Raw genomic sequence first — 21,898 nt, forward strand, 5'->3', positions numbered from 1 at the left:
GTGTAGATGTGGTGCTTAGGGACGTGGTTTAGTGGTGGACTTGGCAGTGCTAGGTTAACGGTTGGACTAGATGATCTTAAAAGTCTTTTCCAACCTAAACGGACTCTATGATCTATAATAAAGATAGTATGACCTACTATTTTTTTTATTTAACTTGAAAAGAAGCTCTGGTTTATATCTGTGGGGGACAGGATTCTCTAGTGGATACAACGTGTGTGCATTTGAAGGCAGAATTTAAATTACAGTAACAGAAGACAAGACTAAAAGCATTTTTAGTAGTTCATCATGAGCTAGTGGAAGTTTTAGATACAAATATATGCAATTTTTTATTACAATCTCTGAGGGTTTCCCACATGAACATAAAAAATGTCTGCATCTTGGAAATTTGAGTTACAGCAGTGCCTTAGAAGGAGGTTCTTGTTTCTTAACAACACAGCTGATCTGTATTTCAAAATTTTTAAGCATGTGGGACAAACTTTCAATGAACCCGATACTACTTTGAAGTATTGTCCAAATGTTTTACTTTCACTTTTATTATGAGTGACCTTTAAAGGTCCCTTCCAACCCAAACTATTCTATGATTCTATGAGATGTTTCCCACTAAGCTGTATTATTTTAAAGGGACAGGTAACTTCATAAGTATTTGTTAGTTTTAAATGTGCTAAATCTTTAAAATGAGAAGTCAGTCCAAGACTGCGGAGTGTGAAAACTACAAGGCAGGAAGAAGTTCCCTTTCCCACCCATGTTCAGTATTATATTAAAATCTAAAGGTATACTAGTGATGTTTGTTTCATTCTTTTCAGAAAGAGTGGAATATTTGCAGTCACTGTGTGTATTATGAAGAAATTTGCTATCAAATATTTTTCCAGTGAAGAACAGCTATCTGTAGTAGTATCTGAATGTTAGCTATTTGTCTGAGAAACATTAGGTAATGCTTTCACTATTGCTTCTTCCGTTTGTTTTTTGTTTACGTAGGCTCCATCAACCTACAATCCACACAAACCAGTTCCATACCCCATCCCACCATGTCGGCCACATGCAACTATTGCACCAAGTAAGGCTTCTATGTGTTTTAGCTTGATGCTGTTGTTTCATCCATTTGCCTTTTAAGTAATGTGTCACGTGTCAGTTTCTCTGACCATGATCATATCTGAAATTGGCTTGCGCTTCCTAAGCATGCTCTGGGTACTGGTTTCTACCTCTTCCTGTCATGACTGCAGAGTTGATAAAAAGAGGAATATATTGACTTCTTTTTCCAACATCCACATCATAAGGAAAATTCACAATCCTGTTCTGATGACAAAATATTTAATTTATGGGAGGCATTGTGCGTGTTAGACAAGACTAAGGCTGTGTCTTTGTTGTAATGTTTGACCAGGGTTTGGGCTTTGGCTTGACAAGTCTGTTGACTTGTTGCTGTTGTACCAAAACTTAGGATATGGTCAGGCAGAGCCCTGGATTGGGTGGAAATATGTAGGAACTTGCTGAAGGACGGTAAAGTTTCTCATTTGAAGGGATAATCTGTTTCTCAGTTGCCTTCAGTTTTACTTTCTCTCCATCACAATGGAGAGAGAACAGTTTCCTAAAAGAAAAGTTTGGGCATGTAGATTTCAGTCTCAGAAGGGGCATAGTGATTGCCTTTTCCTGTGTTTGGTCTGACTATTCCTAGCCTTGTGCCTCAGGTAAAATTGAGTCTTTCTTCATAAATTCCTCTCTCTTTGCTCTGCTGCATTAGCTGTTTGATTCCAGACATTTTTGGAAGGGAGCAAGGCAATTGCCATTTCTTTGGAAGAAGAGCTTGGAGTACTTATGTAGTCAGACTCTGGTCTTCTTGAGCAGCAGCTGAAAGCTTTTCCTGATCTTGCCATTCTGTACTGCAAAACAAGGAGTGCTCTGGTTAGGAAGCTTGCTTTGTCGATGTTAGGAATTTCAGGGAGTTTTTAAGGTACTTGGTAAGAAAGTATGGTAGAGCTCTTAGCATGCATGTTGAAGGGTGAGTCATCTGACCAACTTGATGTCCGCAAGTCTCTTTATAGTCAGTTTGGAAAAACGGGCACTACTAGTAGCTAAAGTAAGTCTGATGATTTGTGCCCTAGAAATTACTTGCTCCCCAGAAAGCGTACAGGAAACTTGCAGACTAGCTCAAATTTATATTAAATAAACCCCATCCAAAGTAAGTTAGGGCACAAAATTTGGCCTGTGACTGGATGTGAGTATTAGTACGTTTTAGGATATGAAACAGCTTTTGAGGTTTCGGGGCCTTATTAGGCTGCAACATGGTTTCTAAAAAAACTCGTGAGAACGAAACTCATAACTGATGAAATATTTATATATATAAAAAATGTGTTTAATGAGATTGCAGATGCTGACCTTAAACTATTGAATGTGATTGTTTTCAAGCGATAGTCAGAATGGTCAGAATGATGTTTCATTTTCTGCCTCTTATACGTATTGGTTTAACATTTCCTTCCTGGGTGACACAATGGTTGTTAGTTACTTTTCTGATTTTCAGTCAAGAGTTGTCATGCAAGAAATCTTGACGTTAGGTAGAACTATTATGAAAGTATGAAATCAGAAAGGATTGTGTATGACGAATTACTGCACTTTGAGTATTGTTCAAGTGCTACCTTTTCCCATAAAGCGTAAGTTCTTATGCTTTTAAAATATTCATTTAGGACCACTGTGAAGTATACTTATGTTCCTGTGATTTAAATTCTGATGTTCTTCATCAGAACTGTATACCACAGCTATACAACCGTTTGAGTTGCTCCAAAGAATAAGGGAGGAAAAAAGGTATTTTTTTATATGTTAAGTACAATAAGTATTTTATATTAAAATAATTTTCTAACCCACTTGAATTTCTTAACATTTAAAGAAATATTGAAGAATGAGAGACTAAGTATTTGAGATGGGACATTTTTCTCTGAATTTTCTACTAATGTTGGAGGACTGGTCATAGTCACTGGTATACATTTGGCTCTTTTGTTTGTCAAGGCTTTAATGTTACAGGAAGAGTTGCAACAGCCTTTAAGTTAGGAATAGAAAAAGAACAAACGATGCTGCAGACACTCTGAATCACTCCTCCCCTTTGAGTTTTTCAGGCAAGATGGAACTGAAAGCAATTGAAACCTGACTTTTGCAGGCTCTTTCAAGAGAACTGCCCTTACTAAAATTTGGATCACAATGCATGTCACTCAGGCAGACATTGGCAAAAGCCAGCATCCAGCCTGGATGATTAATTGGTCTGGCTTTTTGGTGAAGGAATGTCTTACAGTCTTTAAAATGTTCTTTTAAAGGAAAAGACACTTACTGGTTCATTTAGATAGGGGTTCTTCTGACAACTGAGACGTGTCTTGCATTTGTTCTTTTAGGTGCTTACAACAATGCTGGCTTAGTTCCAATGGCTAATGTCATAGCTCCAGGCTTACCAGCTCCTCCGCCGTATGCTGCTAATCAAGTAGTATCAGGTAAAGCATGCATCCCTTTAAAAATCTTGGTGGTATTTTTTCTAATTCATTGTTGTGAATGGCTCATTCACTGCTGGAGTTTCATTTGCTTTTGAATAACAAGCTGTTGTTCTCTGTTTAGAAAATGAGGACCTTTCCAGCCAGGCAAAACCTTCCCAAAATCAAGGTAAATTGCAAATCCACAGGGGGATTTTTGTGTTGATTGTATCTTTGTTATTTGTTCAGAAAATGTAAACAACTTATTTGTTTAGTGGGATTTTCATAAGCCTCTAAGTATTTAACTACTGTTGGAATAGGATCCCTTGAGAGCTGAGAAAAAAATCATCTCAGACATTTGGCACATAGAAGCATTGAAACATTAAAATTCGGTCTTTTGTTTTAGCTCATTAAAGTTTTATATTCTTCAGCATTTAAGTATGTGAGAAATCATTTAAAATAAATCAAAATATTCTTTGCAACGTAGTGCACTGAAACACTTCATTAATATCTTTGCAGTTGTAAAACTTTGGACATCTATTTGAAAACTCATTCACATTTTAATTCCATGTATTAGTTGCAATGGGAAGCTAGGAATACAAGACAGACAGATTCTTTGTTTATAGTTTGTGGAAATCCATGTGTAGAGTGTCTTATCTCAGACTGATACATCCAACTCTGTCTACCTGCACTTTTGTCTTACCCTTTAAATTCCAGTTCTTACTGCAGAAGAGTTGTGCATTTTTTTTTTCTCTATTTGTGTGGTACTTCGTACGCTTTGTACACTTAGTACAAATCATAATAATAAATACCATTATGAACTACTTATACAAAGGCTTTGATAATACTTTGTTAGGTTTGACAAATGGAAACTGAGAATCTACTGACTATTGAGTCAGGCATATTAACAAATACCCAAAATAGATAAGATGACCATAATAAGTTTAGCTCCTGTAAATATTTGGGGGGGGTGAGGCAGTTATGTTTTGTCTTTTCTCCTCTATGCCCAGGGTTGGTTCTACAGAAATGTTGCTGTTTCAAAGAATCACTTTATTCATATATACCCCTTTAAGTGTGCATGCATTTACCAAGGTAGTTATACTGCTAAATGAGTACAGTGTAAGGAATCATATCTTCTGTTAGGAGGAGAAATTCAGTAACAGCTCTGGGTTCTATTGCAGCAGTCTTTCTCTGGTGATTATCTTGGCTGTCAGGATTAACAACTGTGATCTTTAGGAGAGTCTTCAGCTTGGAAGCAGGATGAGGAGAGGACAGAATCCAGAGCCAAGCAATCTGGGTCTAGGGTTTTGGAAAAGAATAATGTAAAAGGAAGTAGTTTGCAAACTTTCTAGTTTTAGAGTTTCAAGATACATAAAACAGGAGTTTGTCATATCAACTTAGGTCCAAGATTTTAAAGATTCCATTTTTGGGTTTGTGTGTGTGTATGTAGAATTTGGGCAAGAGAGAAATCTAAGATGTTACAAGAGTTATGGGTGATGAGTTTGGTTGGATCGGTGATTTGCTTACAGTTGAACAGATTATTTTAAAAGTAAAATAAAGCACAAGGGTTATTTGAGAGGAGTGATTAATTAACACATTCATATTCCACAGGAAACCAGATAGAGGCATATCAAGGCTCTTGACGTGCCAGTGTTCATAAATGCAGCTTCTTTCCATTAACCCCCACATTGCCATTCACAGTGTGCCTGCCTCTTTTCCTTCAGCTTGATTGATGCCTCTGACTTACTTTGTAGGGTTGATATAAGCTGATATTCCTAGTGGCAGGTGCTTGTCTCAGTTATAGACACCTGCCTTCAGACTTACAGAAATATTTGTTGAAAAGGTCAAGTGCCAATGTTAGTTTAATACTGTAGTGTGATACATGAATTTAAAAGTGTACCTTCTTAGAATCAAAATCTGAAGGAAACACAGTGAAGAGAATGACCTGATTTTGAAGGAAAGAAAAATACCAGCACCTGAAATCAGCTTTCTTCAGTTGTTGACTAAACTTCTCTGAAATCATGATACATTGAATTAACTGGTTCTGAAGGAAATTCTGACCTTCAGTGAGAGTGGATGCAGAGGAGCCCAGGTGATCTGATGCTGATGGAATATTAGATCTGGTTTGGGTATTGCCAGATGTTAGGGACCAGAGGGAGGGTGTTTACCTGTATCACTTAGACATTCTTACAGAGTATATTTGAGTATCTAACTGTCTTGCATGAGATCATGAAGAGGTAGCAGATGTCACAAAGTGTTTTAAAGAGGAGTGGTAGCCTACATGATGTACAACTTGTGTGATGTGTTTGTACATACCTTTTTGTTTTGTTTTCATAGGTTCCAGTGTTCATTGTTTATATACAGACATTGTATGTTAGCTATTGCCTGTGTATCATATTTTGAAATGCTGTATAAAATGTGTTTGTGTTGATTTCAAACATTTCTGACAGTTTCAAGTATTCTTACCAGTTTTGTTTCTTTGCAGCTTTTTCTGCACAAGCGAATCAGCTCTTTACTCCTCATGGTTCTAATCCTTCAACACCTGCTGCTACTCCAGTCCCTACCCCATCACCTGTCAAGGCAATAAGCCATCCATTAGCACCTGCAACTCCACTCATACCTGGGATGAACATGTCTACCCCTGTCCTTCCTGTTTTCCCAGGACAGGTCTCCTCTTCCATCCATACATCTCAGCCATCCACCCCAACCCCTACTGTCATCAAATCCCTTTCATTGCCTAGTGTTCCTGTCACATCTGTTCACAGTGCAACCTCTACCCCTATCCCTGCAGTTTTTTCTGGGCTGGCTTCTATACCCACTGCTACGCCAGCTCCGCAAGGTTCTTCCACGTCATGTGCCACAGCTGTGCCTAGTGAAGCTTTCGCATCTGCTACTGCACCATTTGCTGGCCTCCCGTTCTCTGCAACCTCTTCAATTGCTTCTGCTAATAATCCCACTCCATTGTCATCAGTTTTTGCTGGCCTCCCTTTGTCCTTGCCTCCCAACGCCCAAGGGATTTCTAGTCCTGTTCCATCTACAATTGCTAATTCTCCTGCCACTACCATTCCTGGTTCGCTTAGCTTGCCTAACCCAATTTTGTCTGTCTTAAAGGGATTTCTGACATCAAATGACACTTCATTAATCAATTCATCTGCTTTACCTTCTGCTATGACAAGTGAGCTTGCTTCTTTATCTGCTCTTGCTAATCAAAGCTCTGACCCTCCCACTTCCTCTGTCAACAAATGTTATACTCCATCAGCCACCCCCACACCACAGCGTTCCTCCACACCCGGGCTGGCCATTTTTCCAGGTCTTCCATCCCCATCTGTGGCCAATTCTAGTTCCACTCCTCCAACATTGCCTGCACAGTCACCTTTAACCACTTCGCCATCGATTATGCCAGTCAACTGTGGCTCATCAGCCTCCCTCTTGCATGGCACAAGCCCTACTAATCCTGATCAGCAGCTCTCATCAGCCCCAGCTGCCACAAGTATCCCAGTTCTGGTCAAAACAGAACCCATGAGTCCTACCCTCTCGGCCTTCAAAGGTCCTTCTCATTCAGCCGGCCCATCTCATGGCACTATAGGACTGTCAGCGCTCGGGCGTGCATACACCTCAGCAGCTTCAGTACCAGTCAGTTTACCCAGTTCCCTGAATCCAGCGCTGTCAGGTCTCTCCTCTTTGAGTGCTCCTCTAAACAATTCCAGTTCTCTGGCTTCCATTTCCCTCGCCCCACATGGCTCCTCTGCTCCCATTGCCCCTGTGTTCAATGGACTTCCTCCTTTTACGTCTCTAACCAGTAACTTTGCTTTTACTGGTAATCCAGCACTTACACCGCCCGTCACTCTCCCAGGGTCTTTGTTAGCTACTCCGTCTACAACCGCTTCAGCCGTGTCTGCCCCTCATGTGAGTTCCACCGCCGCCGTACTCTCAGGACTCGCCGCCTCAGCAACAGTCTCTGCTCCACCCTTCTCGCTTAACTTGTCCAGTGCCGTCCCTTCCCTTTTTTCTGTTGCCCAGGGACCTCTGGGATCATCAAACCCATCCTTCCCTGGTTTTCCTGTCTCTAACACACCCTCTGTCACTCCTGCTCTCCCTTCTTTCCCTGGCCTCCAGGCATCTTCTGCAGTAGCAGCAGTTGCACCATTGCCGGCAGCTGCCACAGCCCCATCTCCGGCTCCGGTCCTGCCAGGGTTTGCCTCGGCCTTTAGCTCAAACTTCAACTCTGCACTTGTTGCACAGGCTGGGTATGTTTCTGTTTCTGAAGGAGGTCAGAACCATTTCTTTTTCTCTTGAGCAAAACACTGATTTTACTTCAGGCGTAGACGTTATTTTCACTCACAGCTAGTAATTACAGTTAATTTTTAAAGTTAGTTCACCAGTAGATTTCAACCTGACTTTAGAAACTGATAGAGTAGTTACTAAATAGGTTGTCCTCGGTAGTCCCTGTTATGGCAATCTAATCCAGTGAGGTGCTGAGTGATCTTATTTCCCAGATGAGGATACTTGGCACCTCCTAGGCTTTTACAAGAATGGATTCCACGTGGGCATCCATTGACACATCCAGGTAATAGCAGACAATATCTTAGATGTTCCTATGTTTTAAGGAAGTACTCAGCATTAACTTTTGTCTGTAAAGTTTTTTTGTGTGCAAATTGTAGGCACAGCCGAGGTACAGAAATTTCTGAGTTCCCTTCTTAGGTGTGCTCCAGACAGTCTTGGTTTGTGTGTGCATGAATAATGTGTAGGTGGGTAGAGACTGGGCTTCTGTTTGAAATTCTGGCCTTTATGAGGTTTAGAAAAAGAGGTGCTTTTCTAATTTATATAGACGTAAGCTTATAGAGAGAGAAACATAGGATAAAACATGATGCAGATGTTCCTAATAACAGCCGCATCTTGACATTCTTTCAGCTTGACTTCTGGACTACAGACACCGGGAAACGCAGTTTTTCCTGGTCTTTTATCTCTCCCTGGTATCCCTGGCTTTCCTCAAAGTGCCGCACAATCTTCCTTGCAGGAATTGCAGCACAGTGCGGCTGCACAGTCAGCGCTACTACAGGTAACATGCCTATTTGTTAATACTGTTTTGCTTCCAGTAGTCGTTTGAGCATGTACTTGCGTGTTAACTTCTTGGGATTAGTTTAAGTCAGTAAATGATTAAAACCCTTAACCTGTTTGAGAACTGATTACAAGGACGATGATAAGGAACAACTCACATTAACTTCTTACTCAAGGCCAACATACAATTCTTCTGGACGTTATGAATGTGATTAACCCTTTTTGAAAACTCTTTGTAAAATGGGGAGGAGTGAAAGAAAAAAGAAAAGACACGCAAGTGAATTTTTTGCTAGGTTTGTGTTAAATCCAGTGAGCTGACCATGTAGTTGCAAAATCTGTGCTCAGTTCCAGTCTGACATTTTAATACTTAAAGATTTCTGTGGAAAACCACTTTGTTGTGAGTTATGTGCCTCTCTACACAGATTGTCTAGAATTTGTGTCTGCTGTGGTTGTGCCTTTCTTTTGATAGTTCCCACAAATACAATTGTTGTAATATAAGATGGAGGTGGCTTTAGGTAATGTGTAGTTTCATCATCTCTCTTGTCCATGGAACAACTTGTTTCAGTCGTCAACCTACATAAGTTAACTGAAACTATCATCAGAGTTTGTATTTAAATGTTTAGTTTGCCTTTTGTTAAAAACGGCCTCTGTACAGATTAAGGATTCCAATAGGAAATTTGTCCTTCTGTACAAAATACTAAAAGAGGCAGTTGAGTGTCTTGAAGTAATGTTTTCTTTCTTCTGTGACACATCAGTTTTTGAAATGGAGCATGTGTCTAAGTACTGTTCAATATGCAGAATATTGTCAGATATCTTTTGAGTATCAGGGGAAATAGATGGGAAGAAGGAAATTACTTAATCTAGGCCATGCTGCTTTTGCAGCTCAGGAATTTATTTATTCTGTAGAAATCTGTGTACACAGATTGCATTGAGGAAACGTCAGTTTTCTTGTTTGTAAGTTCCAATCACTAAAATTCACACTTAGCTACTGGAGCAATGAAGATAAAGAAAGTTCAAAGTTAGTGAAATACTACAGCTCCTGATGAAGCTGTGCCTTCCAAATCAGCTGTGGCTTACTCCGCTGGAAAGTAAATGCCATTAACGCTTCTTCATGTTTCCTCTTAATCCAACTGCTTTCCTCATTCTCTGGTATTTCAGAGCAATAGTTGTACTGCAGTTTAACATCTGCGTAGGTGCATTGCTCATCGCTGTTCTTTGCATACTTAAGATTATACTTTTAGGTGCATTGCTCATCTCTGTTCTTTGCATACTTAAGATTATACTTTGTTTGTTTTGGCTTGACTAGGACTGATACTGTGCCTGAAATTTTGCTCGATGTAGATTTTTGTTTGTTTCTTTGTTTTTGTTTCCTAACTTCTTCTCTTCCTTGAAGGCACATTCTGCTTCTGCTCTGGAGAACTATACAGCTCAGCCTGAAGGTTTTGCTAACTATCCGTCAACACCAGGAACACCATTTTCATTGCAGACAAGTCTGCCCCAGAGTGGATGGCAATAAATACCAGACATTTTTAAAGACTGCAGTGGTTGCTTGACAGAGCCTGATCCTATTGACTTTGAAGGCTGTCTCCGCGTTAGTGGGAGCATGGTCCGAATTGGGGAAAGAGGGGGAAAACATGAGGGTAAAATGATTCCAGGAGGCTGTGTCAGATGTCAAACCTAATTTGTGATTGCATTTAATTGATTCAGGGTCTGATCCTGTGAATTGCTGGGCATCCTTGACTCTCCTTTTAGCTTGAGTTGAATGTTTGGTGTCTTACAGGATCAGGAACGTTCAAACAGATGTTTATGTAAATAGAGCAATTGACTGTCAAACTGAATGGGGGGAACAAGTATACTTCATAGTGTGTATAAGCACCTATCCTTCTGTTATGTTTTGGATGGTATATGTGGTTAATATAGAATGAGATCTAGACTGAAACTAGATACTTAAAGCTGTAGACGATCTTTCGTCTAGATGCACACTTCTTGTGTGTGCATAGATCAAGGTCAGTTTATCGTTCTTCGGATCTTTTCTTCGTATGTGAGAGGATCTCCTGTTAGCATCAGCAGTATGTTAAGGGGAGGTTAGGTCAGAGGGGTGTGGGGGTTTTCTTACGCTTTGAACTATTGTCACGGGCTTGCTGCTGAATTGAGTACTCCTTTGTCTGAATCTGAACAGGAGAGTTAGGAAATGATGCTGTGCTATATTTGGGTAGAAGTGGATTATGTTTTACTGGAGTATGGTTTAGCTAGCTGAGAATATGTCTTTCCAAAGTACATAAAAGCATTTTAATTTGCCTCTATAACAATGTTCCATAACATTCTCCCTGCCCCCGCACCTCTCTGTGAATGAAATAATTGTACTGCGGATAGGCTGCCTATCCGGCACTTTTGACTGCAGACTTTTGTGAATGTTTACAGACATGGGTCAAGTTCTTCTCTCCCTTATACTCATAAACTCACTGGTTCTCTATACGCTTTTCGGCTATAAACCACAACTTGACGGTGCTCATGTAACCCTGTGAATATAAGAGGGAGCAGAATTTGGACCATGGATTTTTTTAGTATTTTTCCTTGGAAAACGTACATGATTTTAAAGGCATATAGCTAAATTAACTGTATGGGTTAGGAAGGGTTATGACGCAGCATATAGAAAAGTCTTGCTTTGTTAGTGAAATTCAGTTGTGCACTCTTCTAATAATGTTAGTACCTGTGGCAATGTGTAACACATCATTGAATATCATCTATTTAAGATAAACTCTCGATCATGTTCTAGAGACAATAGAGAAGAATGATATTCAATCCTGTGATTAAATTAAAACGTAGAGGATACTATACTGTAGAAAAGCTCTGCACCTAGAGTTTTACTTTTTTAAAGATGAATTCTGCTGGGAGATGTTGCTAATGTATTTTCTTTCAAGATGTGAACAAACTTTTTTAGAACATTAACGGAAATTCCTGTATTGGTTTTTAACACAATTTTTTTAAATAAAAAGTTTACAGTCATGGCAAAAAGGCTTTGCTGACTATTTACATATTTGCCTAAAATACAGATGAATAAACTTGTTTTTACTGAGACACCTCCTAATGTTTGATCTTGCTTATGCTGTTTCTTTATGATGCACAATTATGTACTGAATTATAAAACTGCTTTCCTAAAGAGTGGCAATAGAAATATCCTATGAAGTGTTTAGATAAAAAATTCACTTTGTCAGCAATTGGGTAGTCTTGCATTTTAATAATCAAATTTACATACTACTTTAAATCGAAAGATAAAAACGTATTGCACTTTTACATTTGTTTATTTTGTGAAACCTGTTGAATTCCAATGATTCTCCACTCTGAACTGCTTTTAAAATCAGTGCCTTATGTCTTGACTCAAGAAATCTGTGGAAAAAATCTACCATCTTTCATTATACTTTCCTTCTCATTCTTTTCATGACTTGTTCTTTGTAGATTTGCAGATCAGTTGGAGAAGGAGAAAACAGAAATACAGGTCTCTTCTCAAGAGCAAATTGGGTTTTGTCCCATCGATGTGAATGTAAAGTAGGTCAAAGTCAGTAGGCGTTTTGTAACCTTACTGAGCTGCTGAGTTTGATCTCCGATTTGAGTCCTCCTAGTTTCCCCATCAAGCAATCAAAGTTTAATTCACATTACCTTGTAGTCAAAGATAAGTACCAGACATCAGCTGTTATGCAGTGTTTTGTCAAAAAGTAAGCAGTTTGTACGTCTGTTTCTGAAAACATCTATTGAATGGTCATGGGGTGTGGGTTGTTGGGGTTTTTTCTGTCCAAACATTAGACAACTCAAAGATACCTAAGAGACTGGGAAGCCCTGTTTCTCCAAATGAAAACAAGTGAGTAGTAGTGAATATCCACCGTGTTAAATACTATTCTCTTGAAACAGCGTACTTCCTAAGTGGTGTCTATGTGCTGTCCTCTACCCAGAAGAGAGTATTTCATGCACAGCTGGTGTAGTTTTACATGGAAGCTCATCATCAGTGTTAGACAAGTGAACAAATAGGTAAAGAAGCGTTAAACTGTCAAGTTTTTTTTGTCTAGAAGGGGCTCTCTGGTTCTTACTGAATCATATTGAGCAGGATTTTGTAAATTTAACTTTCCAGTCATTAGGACTAAGGTAAGTTTCAATTTCTTAAATATTTCTCCTGATGTAAAATTGTTTTTTATTGATTTTTTTCTCTTCAGGGATAAAGTCTGTGTTCTGCATTGCAGCAAACTCCTGTGACCCAGCCTTGGAATTTCTGAAGGGGGTGATTTGTCCTGAGCTCTTTCATGCTTACTTAAGCACCATTTTTAAAAAGCGAAGGAAAAGTCTGCTCCTGAGGCAAACCATGCTGGATCTTACACTGAGCCTGTGCTGGGAAAGGGCTGTTGCTGCATGACTTAATTCTGGACTAACTATGATTTTTTTCATTGTTTGAGTTGCCTATTACTGCTATATTTCAACTATGTTGACAGACTGCAAAGATAAGGTGTAGTGAAATGTTCTTTGAAATAAAATCTTTATTCGGAACAACTAAGAACATACCGGGATTGTGTTTGCAAACACGTGTCATTTTCAATGTTTCTTTCAAGTGCTTTAATTGCAGCGGTAGTGAATACGAGAGAAACAGAGCAATTTTCTGTCCTCTTCGTCCTCTGATTTGCAAGTGAGTGTTGAGAGTTTGGCTGGGCCTGGAAGGAAACTTGCCAGGGTATGAATGTTCTTACTTTCCTGCAAATTGCCTTCCTTTCTGGATTGAGATGGGAGCGATCCCTTTGATTGTCTCTCATGCTCTCGTGCTCTAGCGAAGTGCAGCCAAAGGGGTGCCTCCTGTCATCCCCTCATCTTCAGCTGTTGAAAGCTGATGCCGTTTTCACGAGGAGCAATATGGGGACATTCCTGCAAGCAATAGGATGGTACTGTTAATCTTCTCTGTGTCCTGTCCCTTCTCCTAAATTTTGATCTGGGGGAAAGAAATGACGAGCCTGAAGCAAATAGGCTAGCATCTGTTCTGGGGGCAGAATTCTGGGCCAGGAAGGGACTAGGCTGACAAATCTTTAGGGAGTGGCCAAAGCCCAATGCGTGGGAAGGAAAGTAGTAAGGGCCTAAAAAGGTCAGGAAAAGACAAAAGTGAAACCTGCAACTTTGTTACACACAAATCTCATGTGAGGACTGCCTGATGACTTTTTTGATACCTTTGGGATTGGCACTGTTTAGAAATGGCTGTGCATAAGAATTCCCATTCTGTTTTAACAAACTTCGAAGTGGGTGCTTGGTCTGTAGGATTAAGTCTCTGCAACTGGATGATGAGGTAAGGGGGAGCAACTGGACACTTCAGGGAAATTGTAAAGGACTGGTGCCATGTGCAAATGTAGCAGTTGGTGCAGAGAACTGTTGGAGAATGGCCTGCTTACAGGTAAGCACCTAATCATCGTGCCTGACCTGAGCCTTTGTGCTGCTTTCGGAATAGAAGTTGAAGGCTTTAGCTACATCAGCACCCTGCAGAAATAGCTGAACTGCCGCCGACCCGAACCACGTTCATCTAATGTTGCTTCTAAGTCAAAAAGTCCGCTAAAGTGGCTCTGGACTGGTTTTCTTTGTGGTACTGCTCTATGACACAGGGCCGTGCCAGGCTGTTCAGCACCAGTGAACTTGCAGCTTGTAAACAGCTTTGCCCCGGAGCCCTCATCTATTTTCTTCTCTGAGTGTTTTGTTTTATAGCACTTTGGGACATGAGTTATCCACATGCCCCAGTATAGCCCCAAGGAGAAAGGATTAAGATTGCCCTGCCTTTGACTTCAAATTTTTGAAACGGGGAATAAAAGTGCAGCTGAAGTTAACACGGAGAAACTAATACAGTGACGTTCCTGAACATAAAAGAAAAACACCATCTGCTTTAGTCACCTTTCAAGGGATATATTTACAAGCGCCTCAAGGAATTGTCAATAAACAGCAGGGAACAATTATTTCTGTTAGATTTTAATATGTTTTGCTCATCTATCTGCTTGGATATTCAAATGTCTTGAAATAAAGCTATTTTCAATAAAACTGAGTTGCTCTAAAATTAAAAAAAAAAGATCTTGGGGTAGTTTTGCATGTTATGTTTTTGCTTCTGAAATAATTAAAGCACATTTTTCTTCTAACTGTTCACCCTTGCTGCCTTACTAGTAGGCATCTGTCCTGAACAGGTTTGATCTTGCAGCTCAGCGTGAGAAACCAAATAATTAGGCAAATGCTACAAATGACTTTAAATGGATATTGTCACATATTTGGGAGGGTATTGCAATAAGCATGTCAATCCCAGTTTTGCAAGCTGTTTGTGCTTATGGTTTTCACTGTAGTTTAAAACATCCATTCAATGGTGTAGTTTCCTCTCTGTGAAGCTGAGAAAGGATTCTCTGGGAAGCAATCAGCTTTGAATGACCCGTCTGGGGCAAATGTGATTACTGGCAGGGATGAAGACGAGTGAAATGAAGCTGGAGCCAGATCTTCAAAGATACTCTAGATGATGGATGCCCGCAGAAAACAGCCATATAATTAATGCAGCTATATGTCAAACTCACAAATTACATATGAAAAGCCACCTCTCATTTTCTCTCAAATAACAAGTAACAGATTTGTGTCCTTTGAGAAGGCTGCTTTCTGCTGCTGCAGCCTTCAGAAATGGCTTGGTCTGAAATGCTATGCTTGGTTTGATTGTCAATATTGAAAAGTATTTTGTGAAAAATATTCTTATTTGGGGGAAAATTTTAAGACTTTGGAGCTGAAATGCTTCTACTGTGGCTTTTAGGTTATCTATCTAGCACAACAGGGTTCAAACTATTGTGATGTACAGTATCAAGAAGTGTGTAATGAGCTATTCTACACAGCATGGGGACCTCACCTGGAGGATTATGTTGCTAGTGTTTGAGATCTGAACAGTAGCCGAGCCCCATAATATTAAGAGGTGTACAGCAGAGGAGCAGTCCTCAATCTGTACCCTCTGGCTTTATAGAATCATAGAATCATTTAGGTTGGAAAAGACCCTTAAGATAGTCGAGTCCAACCATAAACCCAACACTGCCAAGTCCACCACTAAACCATGTCCCTAAGCACCTCATCTACACGTCTTTTAAACACCTCCAGGGATGGGGACTCAACCACTTCCCTGGGCAGCCTCTTCCAGTGCTTGGCAACCCTTTCGGTGAAGAAATTTTTCCTAATAGCCAAACTAAACCTCCCCTGGCGCAGCTTGAGGCCGTTTCTTCTTGTCCTATCACTTGGGAGAATACACCAACACCCACCTCGCTACAACCTCCTTTCAGGTAGTTGTAGAGAGCCATAAGATCTCTCCTCAGCCTCCTTTTCTCCAGGCTAAACAACCCCAGTTCCCTCAGCTGTTCCTCGTAGGACTTGTTTTCTCTTTATCTTCTCTTTCTGTCTTGTCTTGTTCTTGTTTTTTCTCTCTAGTGACAGATATTACTGATTTGTAGAAATAATTTCCAGCTTGGATTTTGTGGGGTGTAAAACCAGCTGGGCCAAGTGCATCCCCAGCCAGAAGACAGCCACAGAAGACCATGGAGTTACATCAGAGACAACCCTGATCCACAAGACTTTGTTTCTGTAAACATCCCCTCCTCACCAGGGTAACTAACTCCCAGAGGGCTCTCATACAAGTGGGGATTTCCCCTTCTCTCACCCTGCCTCCCTCTTCAGCGCTTCGCGTGAGCGCTGTGCTGTTTCAAGGTATGCTGCTGTCTCGTCTGTGAGGGTATCGGAGCTTCCCTCGAATGGGATGGATCCCCAGAGAGAGACGCCCAAGAAAAACAACACAGAGCATCTAATTGGTAAGCCTCGCTTTTTGTGTGTGTGTGTTTTTCTCAATAATAACAAAAAGGAGCAAAACTAACCAAACAAAAAAAGTACATTTGAATCCAGGCATTCACCATGTCTCCCATGTAGGCTGCAGATGAAAATTCAGAATCTGCCACTGTGAGTGACAGAGCAAATTACCTCATACTGTCCTGCCAGCATGCGTCAGCATCTATCTTCTGGCAAAATGACCCCAGGGGCTAAAATGGCTGATTCAGCCATTGATACACTTCTGTATGTAGGAATGGGGTGGAAAGGGAAAAATATGAGTAAGTTAGGGAAAGCAGAAGAATTTTTCAGCCCCAGAAGGGCACTTGATGTGTTTGGACTTGTGTGATGAGCACCTGGTGCTCTCTTCAAGCAAGGGAACTGCTGCCAAACCAAAGTTGTTACTGGCAATGTGTGCTGTTTTCACCAGTTGTCTGGCCATTAGTATGGGTAGTACAGTGGGACAAGTATGACTCTCACCAGGATTGATCTGGGTGCTTGCAGAAAGCAGGAGGGTACACAGCGGTTACAAAAGGCTGAAGCTACTCCATCTCTCTTTGTCGCTGTAGGAGACTTGGGAGATTTTTGCCCACCGTTCTTTGTATTCCTCACAAGACAACTTGGACATGAGCTTTTCATTTGCTTTTCAAGTTTGACACCCACGTCATGGTTTTGTGTATATCAAGTGTGTTCATGATCATAGAATCATTTAGGTTGGAAAAGACCTTTAAGATCATCGAGTCCAACCACAAATGAGTGTATCAAGAAAAAACAAAGAATTGATTCTTATGAGTGTCCTGGAGCTTTTCCACAACTGCTGATTGATGAGCTCTCACATTTTGCAGTGCATTGCAGCTCTTGGTTTGCTTTGGACTGTAGACCCAAGTGAGGTTTTTGGTGGTTATGACTATTGTAATCCATATACAGGCATGGCAAAACCAGGTCATTGATATGTTGGATTGTGACTGATCCTTACTCTTCACTATTGTGTTTTTCTAGAGTATTCCATTTGTCTTGTGGTTAAATGGTTTGAAACTTTGGGGTAATCTGAGAACGTTTGTGGTGATTTTTTGCGATCTAGGTCTGGATTCACTATTAAAAAGGCATACTGTCATATCCTGCTTTTCTCATTGGAATCTACGTTGGCAACAGGATCTCTAGGACAGTTCTCGTGGAGAAGGATTCACTTGTACTTTGTCAAGTTGTGGATTTGTGCTTCTTGTCCATAGTGGTGATAAATGATATTTTGACCTACCTGTTCTCAGCTGCTGGAATATCAATCTGCAGGGTGTGGGCATTTGTTCCCAGCCATTCCCCCTGTCTGTGGATTGTGTCATTCCTACCAGGTATCTTCACAGTGGTCTCAGGTGGATGATGGCAGGTGATGTTACAATCCAAAATCGCTTTTGAAGAGGTTCTTCATGACCAAGTTTGGCACTGGAGAAAAAGCTCTTCAGATGTTTTTCTGTACACTAATCATTTAGGTGAAATAAAGAGAGAGGAGAACGTTGAGTTCTGCTGAACAAAATATCCCTTCGTGATTAATTTCCCCAAGCTTCAGATAAAGAATTATGAATGATACCCATTCCACAAATTTCCTTGATCTCTTTCCACTGATTAAAAGGCACTTGACTGCTGGTACTTCATGTACCTGTTGTAGCCTGACATACCACTAGTGTAACGTGAAGAACACTGTGTGCTAAACAAGCAGCAGTGAAAGCATGAAAGATTTTCACATTAAGTCTTAAAAGTCCTGTCTTCAAACACATGGCCTTAAGGCCTTAAGGTTTGCATGGTAATTTACTCAGGGGAGCTCCTCAAATCTCTCCTACCACTGACTGCAGCATGGCCGATGATACCTCATTAAACAACCAGGGATTTCAAATTACTGTTTGTTGGAAAGGGTCAGGAGGAAAGCCGGGCTGGCAGTGCAGCAATTTTGTGCCCAGCCCTCAGGGCAAACAGTCAAAGGGAGGCCTGAAACTTGGCCCTCTTGGACACAAACGTATTTATGTGTGAGTGATCAAATCTGCAGCGGGGACCTCAGAAGTAGGAAGGGAAAAACTGCAAACAGCAACGGGCTTGGTTGTAACATCCAGGTATTCAGTTAACCTGACTTCATTGCCAGCGTGTGTAGTGCAGCTATGCACCTGAGAGAAGAGCTGCAGGAGGGCCGTGCTGTGTCTCCTCCTCCGGGGTTGCTGGGGGTTTTCTGACAAACCTGTCAGTCCTGCTCCCCTGGTCTGTTAGCTTGTGCCTTACAGATCAGGTAGCCTCACGCTGTTTCACTGTGGTGACAAGTTTTTTCTCATGATGTATAAAGCGAATTGTTTTCTATTTATCAGTTTCTATCTGCATATGAATTTTATTTGATGTCAGAAATTTCCAGTGCTACCCTGTACCTTTGAGGTAACATATCCAAAACCACGCTGCACCTTTGCATCAGCGTGTGGGAGGTTCTCTGAGGAGCCCTCTGAGCCTTCGCCCCTCTCTCCTGCCTCTTCCCCTTGCGTTGGGAAACATAGGCTGTGGTGTTCAGCTTCCCATCTGCTGTTGCTCATGCCTGCAAAAATCCTCTTCTGGCCCAAACCTGGCAGTCGGGAAGCCCTTAGGGCTAGCCCAGCCTGCATCCCTGATGCTTCTGCTTTTCTTGTGACTCTCCTGATCCAAGGCATTTCTGCATTTAGCAAAATTCAGTTGACCTTGCAGCACTCTGTCCTGGTGGCCGGACAGGCCTGTTTCACTCCTCACCCTCTTCCGTGCCTCTTCTGTGAGGACCTCAGCAGCTCCAGCTGCTCTTCAAAGAGCAACAGCTCCCTGATCACCTTTCCCTTACAAAGAGCCTCCCAAACTTTTAGTACTTGAACAACAACGCACCACTGCCTTCCCTTCAGGTGGTAAAATAATGAAATTATTTTGATATATTTTGATTTCATTATAAGGAAATAATGAAATTTCCTTATAATGAAATTTTGGGATGAGAAGAGCTGAACGCCGTGAGAGAACTGCTCAAAATGCATGGGCGTGCATTTTGACAAGCACTGATTGTGAAGCTTGTGGTCCAGTGGATGAACTGGTCCTTCAATATTCCTCAAAACTTTCATCTAAAGACAGTAGGAGTTCCCCTCATTTTCTTTATTACCTGTTTCATACAAACTAAATCTTTTGCCCCAGCTGTGGCACGCTGGCAGAGATTCATATCCATGGATACTCCACCCAAAGATTTATTTCTCCTTCACAGCCCCCAGCTTTGGCAATGTTTGCCATTTTTCCTCTTTCTTTCCTGTTGCAAAATGTACTTTCTGAGCCTTTTGACCTTTGGGGCAGAAGGGACATAAGGTTGGATGTTTGGTTAGGTATTTTACAGCTTTCAGTGAACGATGGGAGGGAACTAGTCTCTGTGGACTTTGCAGTCCCTCATGGGGGATCTAGCACTGGGCTAGATCTACATCCCTCAGAGAACTCTTTTCAAAATTTGCATTTGCTGCTTTTCTTCCTTATTTTTTTTTTTTATAGCCGACAGGCGGGAAGGAATTGGTGTCTGTGGCTGGATCCTGATTTCCCTTTCTTTCCTCCTGGTGCTTATTACCTTCCCTATTTCCATCTGGGCATGTATCAAGGTAAGCTAGTGGGATTTGGGGGACATAAAGAATGCTCTATGGTCATCATTGTTACTTATGTTTATTGATTTATTGATTTTGTTAAAACAAGGCACTTTACATTCATTTCTTGGAAATTGTAAGGGCTTGTAGCGAAGATGTGGTCTGGGACCAAGAGATCCATGTTCTTCCACTGACTTTCTGTATCACCACAACTTACTCATTTAATTTCTTCCCATCTCAACTTCCATCCGCAGTTAAACTTCCCTGCTTTACAACAACACTAGGAGAATAAATACACAAACTTTTCTGAAGAACTCATATTTGCTGCCAGCAATAGCGGTTAACACGGGTACTGATGAAAAACGGAGCAAGTCCTTGCATCGAGGGACTATGCAACCTAAACCCACAGTCCCTTCAAGGCATGAGCATAATATGATTAATAATAATAATATGATAATAATAATATGATTAAAATTTGCTTTAAAGCAAATTTTAGGGGTGAGTTACCAGAGTGATTGCCCTGAACACCAGGCCTTGAGTAGTCCTAATACACCAACCAAAGTAGTTAGGTAGATTACCTGAGGTGAGACATATTTTGCCCACAGCTCCTCTGAGTGTAGCACTGATGTTGAGAGAGTTGTGGGTAGCCTCATTAGATCAGTGGCAACACTTTCATATTTGATCTGCTTTGTAAAATATTTGCAGGGCCAGAGTCTGAGTTTTTCCAGCAAAGGATGAGGTGAGGAGAAGGCATAAAATGCCTAGTGACTTGCAGCTTTGTTGGTTCCTATATTATTTGTACTTTTTTCCACATTTAATACAGATGCCAAAGATTAAAAAAAACCAGTCCAGAGAGCAGGAATAGAGTTAGTTGTAAAATTCTAAATTTAAAATATTTTCCTAGGTGATCAGAGAACATGAACGTGCTGTTGTATTTCGGCTGGGACGTATACTGTCTAAGAAAGCAAAGGGACCAGGTGAATGCATGCAGTTTTATTCTGTTAAGATGCACTGTTTTTATTTTATTACGATGCACTCTAACCACATAGAGAATTGCAGAGGTCCATGAAATCCTTCTTCATAGCATAGGGGGGGATGAGATGGTCCTCTCTGCTGCAGTTCCTTTACCTGCAGGCTGTTTGTTTTTCTGAAGAGAAGATAAAGCCACCCCCCGTCACAGCTCAACACTGAAGGTTGAGGACCTTGATACCAGGTATGGCTTTGCTGTTGAGTAGGTCAGACAACGGGAGGTTGAGTTCATGCTGCAGACACTGGCGAGGGGCTGGGGAGATTTAAATGCAGTCTTCAGCTCTGCTGCAGACTTTGTTGGGTGACTGTGGCCACTCTCCCTGTACCTCACTTCCAATACTGCTCATTGCTGCCAGCTCTTTAGCTGTCTTCTGCTCTGAAAATTGTGACTATGTCAGGGCAGAGACACTCTGCATCTATACAGAGTTTTTTACAGTCACCTAGGATCAGGTTACAAATCACAAATACAAACCAAACCCAACAACATGAGGTATTTGCATTGGTGCAGTTACCACCTCTGTGCAATGAAACTGGGCAAACTGGAAGTTGAAATAAGAGGAAGAAGTCCTTTCCAGATACTGTCTTCCCTTTTGAATAACCATGTGGTCCAAAGAGCAGCTAAGGCAGGTGCAGAACTCTTCCGTGTGGCTCTGGGCACCTAAGAATCATAGAATCATAGAATCATTAAGGTTGGAAAAGACCTCTAAGATCATCGAGTCCAACCGTCAACCCAACACCACCATGCCCACTAAACCATGTCCCTAAGCGCCTCATCTACACGTCTTTTAAATCCCTCCAGGGATGGGGACTCAACCACTTCCCTGGGCAGCCTGGTCCAATGTTTAACCACTCTTTCAGTAGAGAAATTTTTCCTCACGTCCAAAATGACATGAGATGAGATGCTGGGATTAAACTACAGATCCC

The 21,898-nt window shown here is 41.0% G+C and overlaps 2 protein-coding genes across 6 annotated transcripts in view; both read left to right on the forward strand.

The window, feature by feature from the left end:
• The window catches only part of PROSER1 (proline and serine rich 1), a 23,288-nt gene extending 10,259 nt beyond the window's left edge, over positions 1-13,029 (forward strand). For 3 of the 5 annotated variants that reach the window (XM_009290168.2, XM_009290171.2, XM_009290172.1), the window contains 6 exons: positions 976-1,054; positions 3,372-3,467; positions 3,589-3,633; positions 5,929-7,690; positions 8,355-8,502; positions 9,895-11,516. In XM_009290168.2, coding sequence (XP_009288443.1) covers positions 976-1,054; positions 3,372-3,467; positions 3,589-3,633; positions 5,929-7,690; positions 8,355-8,502; positions 9,895-10,017 — 2,253 coding nt within the window. In that variant the 3' untranslated portion in view covers positions 10,018-11,516. Of the gene's footprint in view, positions 1-975; positions 1,055-3,371; positions 3,468-3,588; positions 3,634-5,928; positions 7,691-8,354; positions 8,503-9,894; positions 11,517-12,706 lie in introns of those variants that run through there. The other 2 variants (XM_009290170.2, XM_009290169.2) reach the window with 2 other exon arrangements.
• A 3,249-nt stretch (positions 13,030-16,278) lies between these two features.
• Positions 16,279-21,898, forward strand: part of STOML3 (stomatin like 3) — a 12,342-nt gene continuing 6,722 nt past the window's right edge. The window contains exons 1-3 of the mRNA XM_009290173.1: positions 16,279-16,330; positions 19,860-19,963; positions 20,850-20,922. Coding sequence (XP_009288448.1) covers positions 16,279-16,330; positions 19,860-19,963; positions 20,850-20,922 — 229 coding nt within the window. The remainder of the gene's footprint in view (positions 16,331-19,859; positions 19,964-20,849; positions 20,923-21,898) is intronic.

Source organism: Aptenodytes forsteri, unplaced genomic scaffold (assembly GCF_000699145.1).
Source record: "Aptenodytes forsteri isolate BGI_AS27 unplaced genomic scaffold, ASM69914v1 Scaffold155, whole genome shotgun sequence".
Lineage (NCBI taxonomy): Eukaryota > Metazoa > Chordata > Aves > Sphenisciformes > Spheniscidae > Aptenodytes > Aptenodytes forsteri.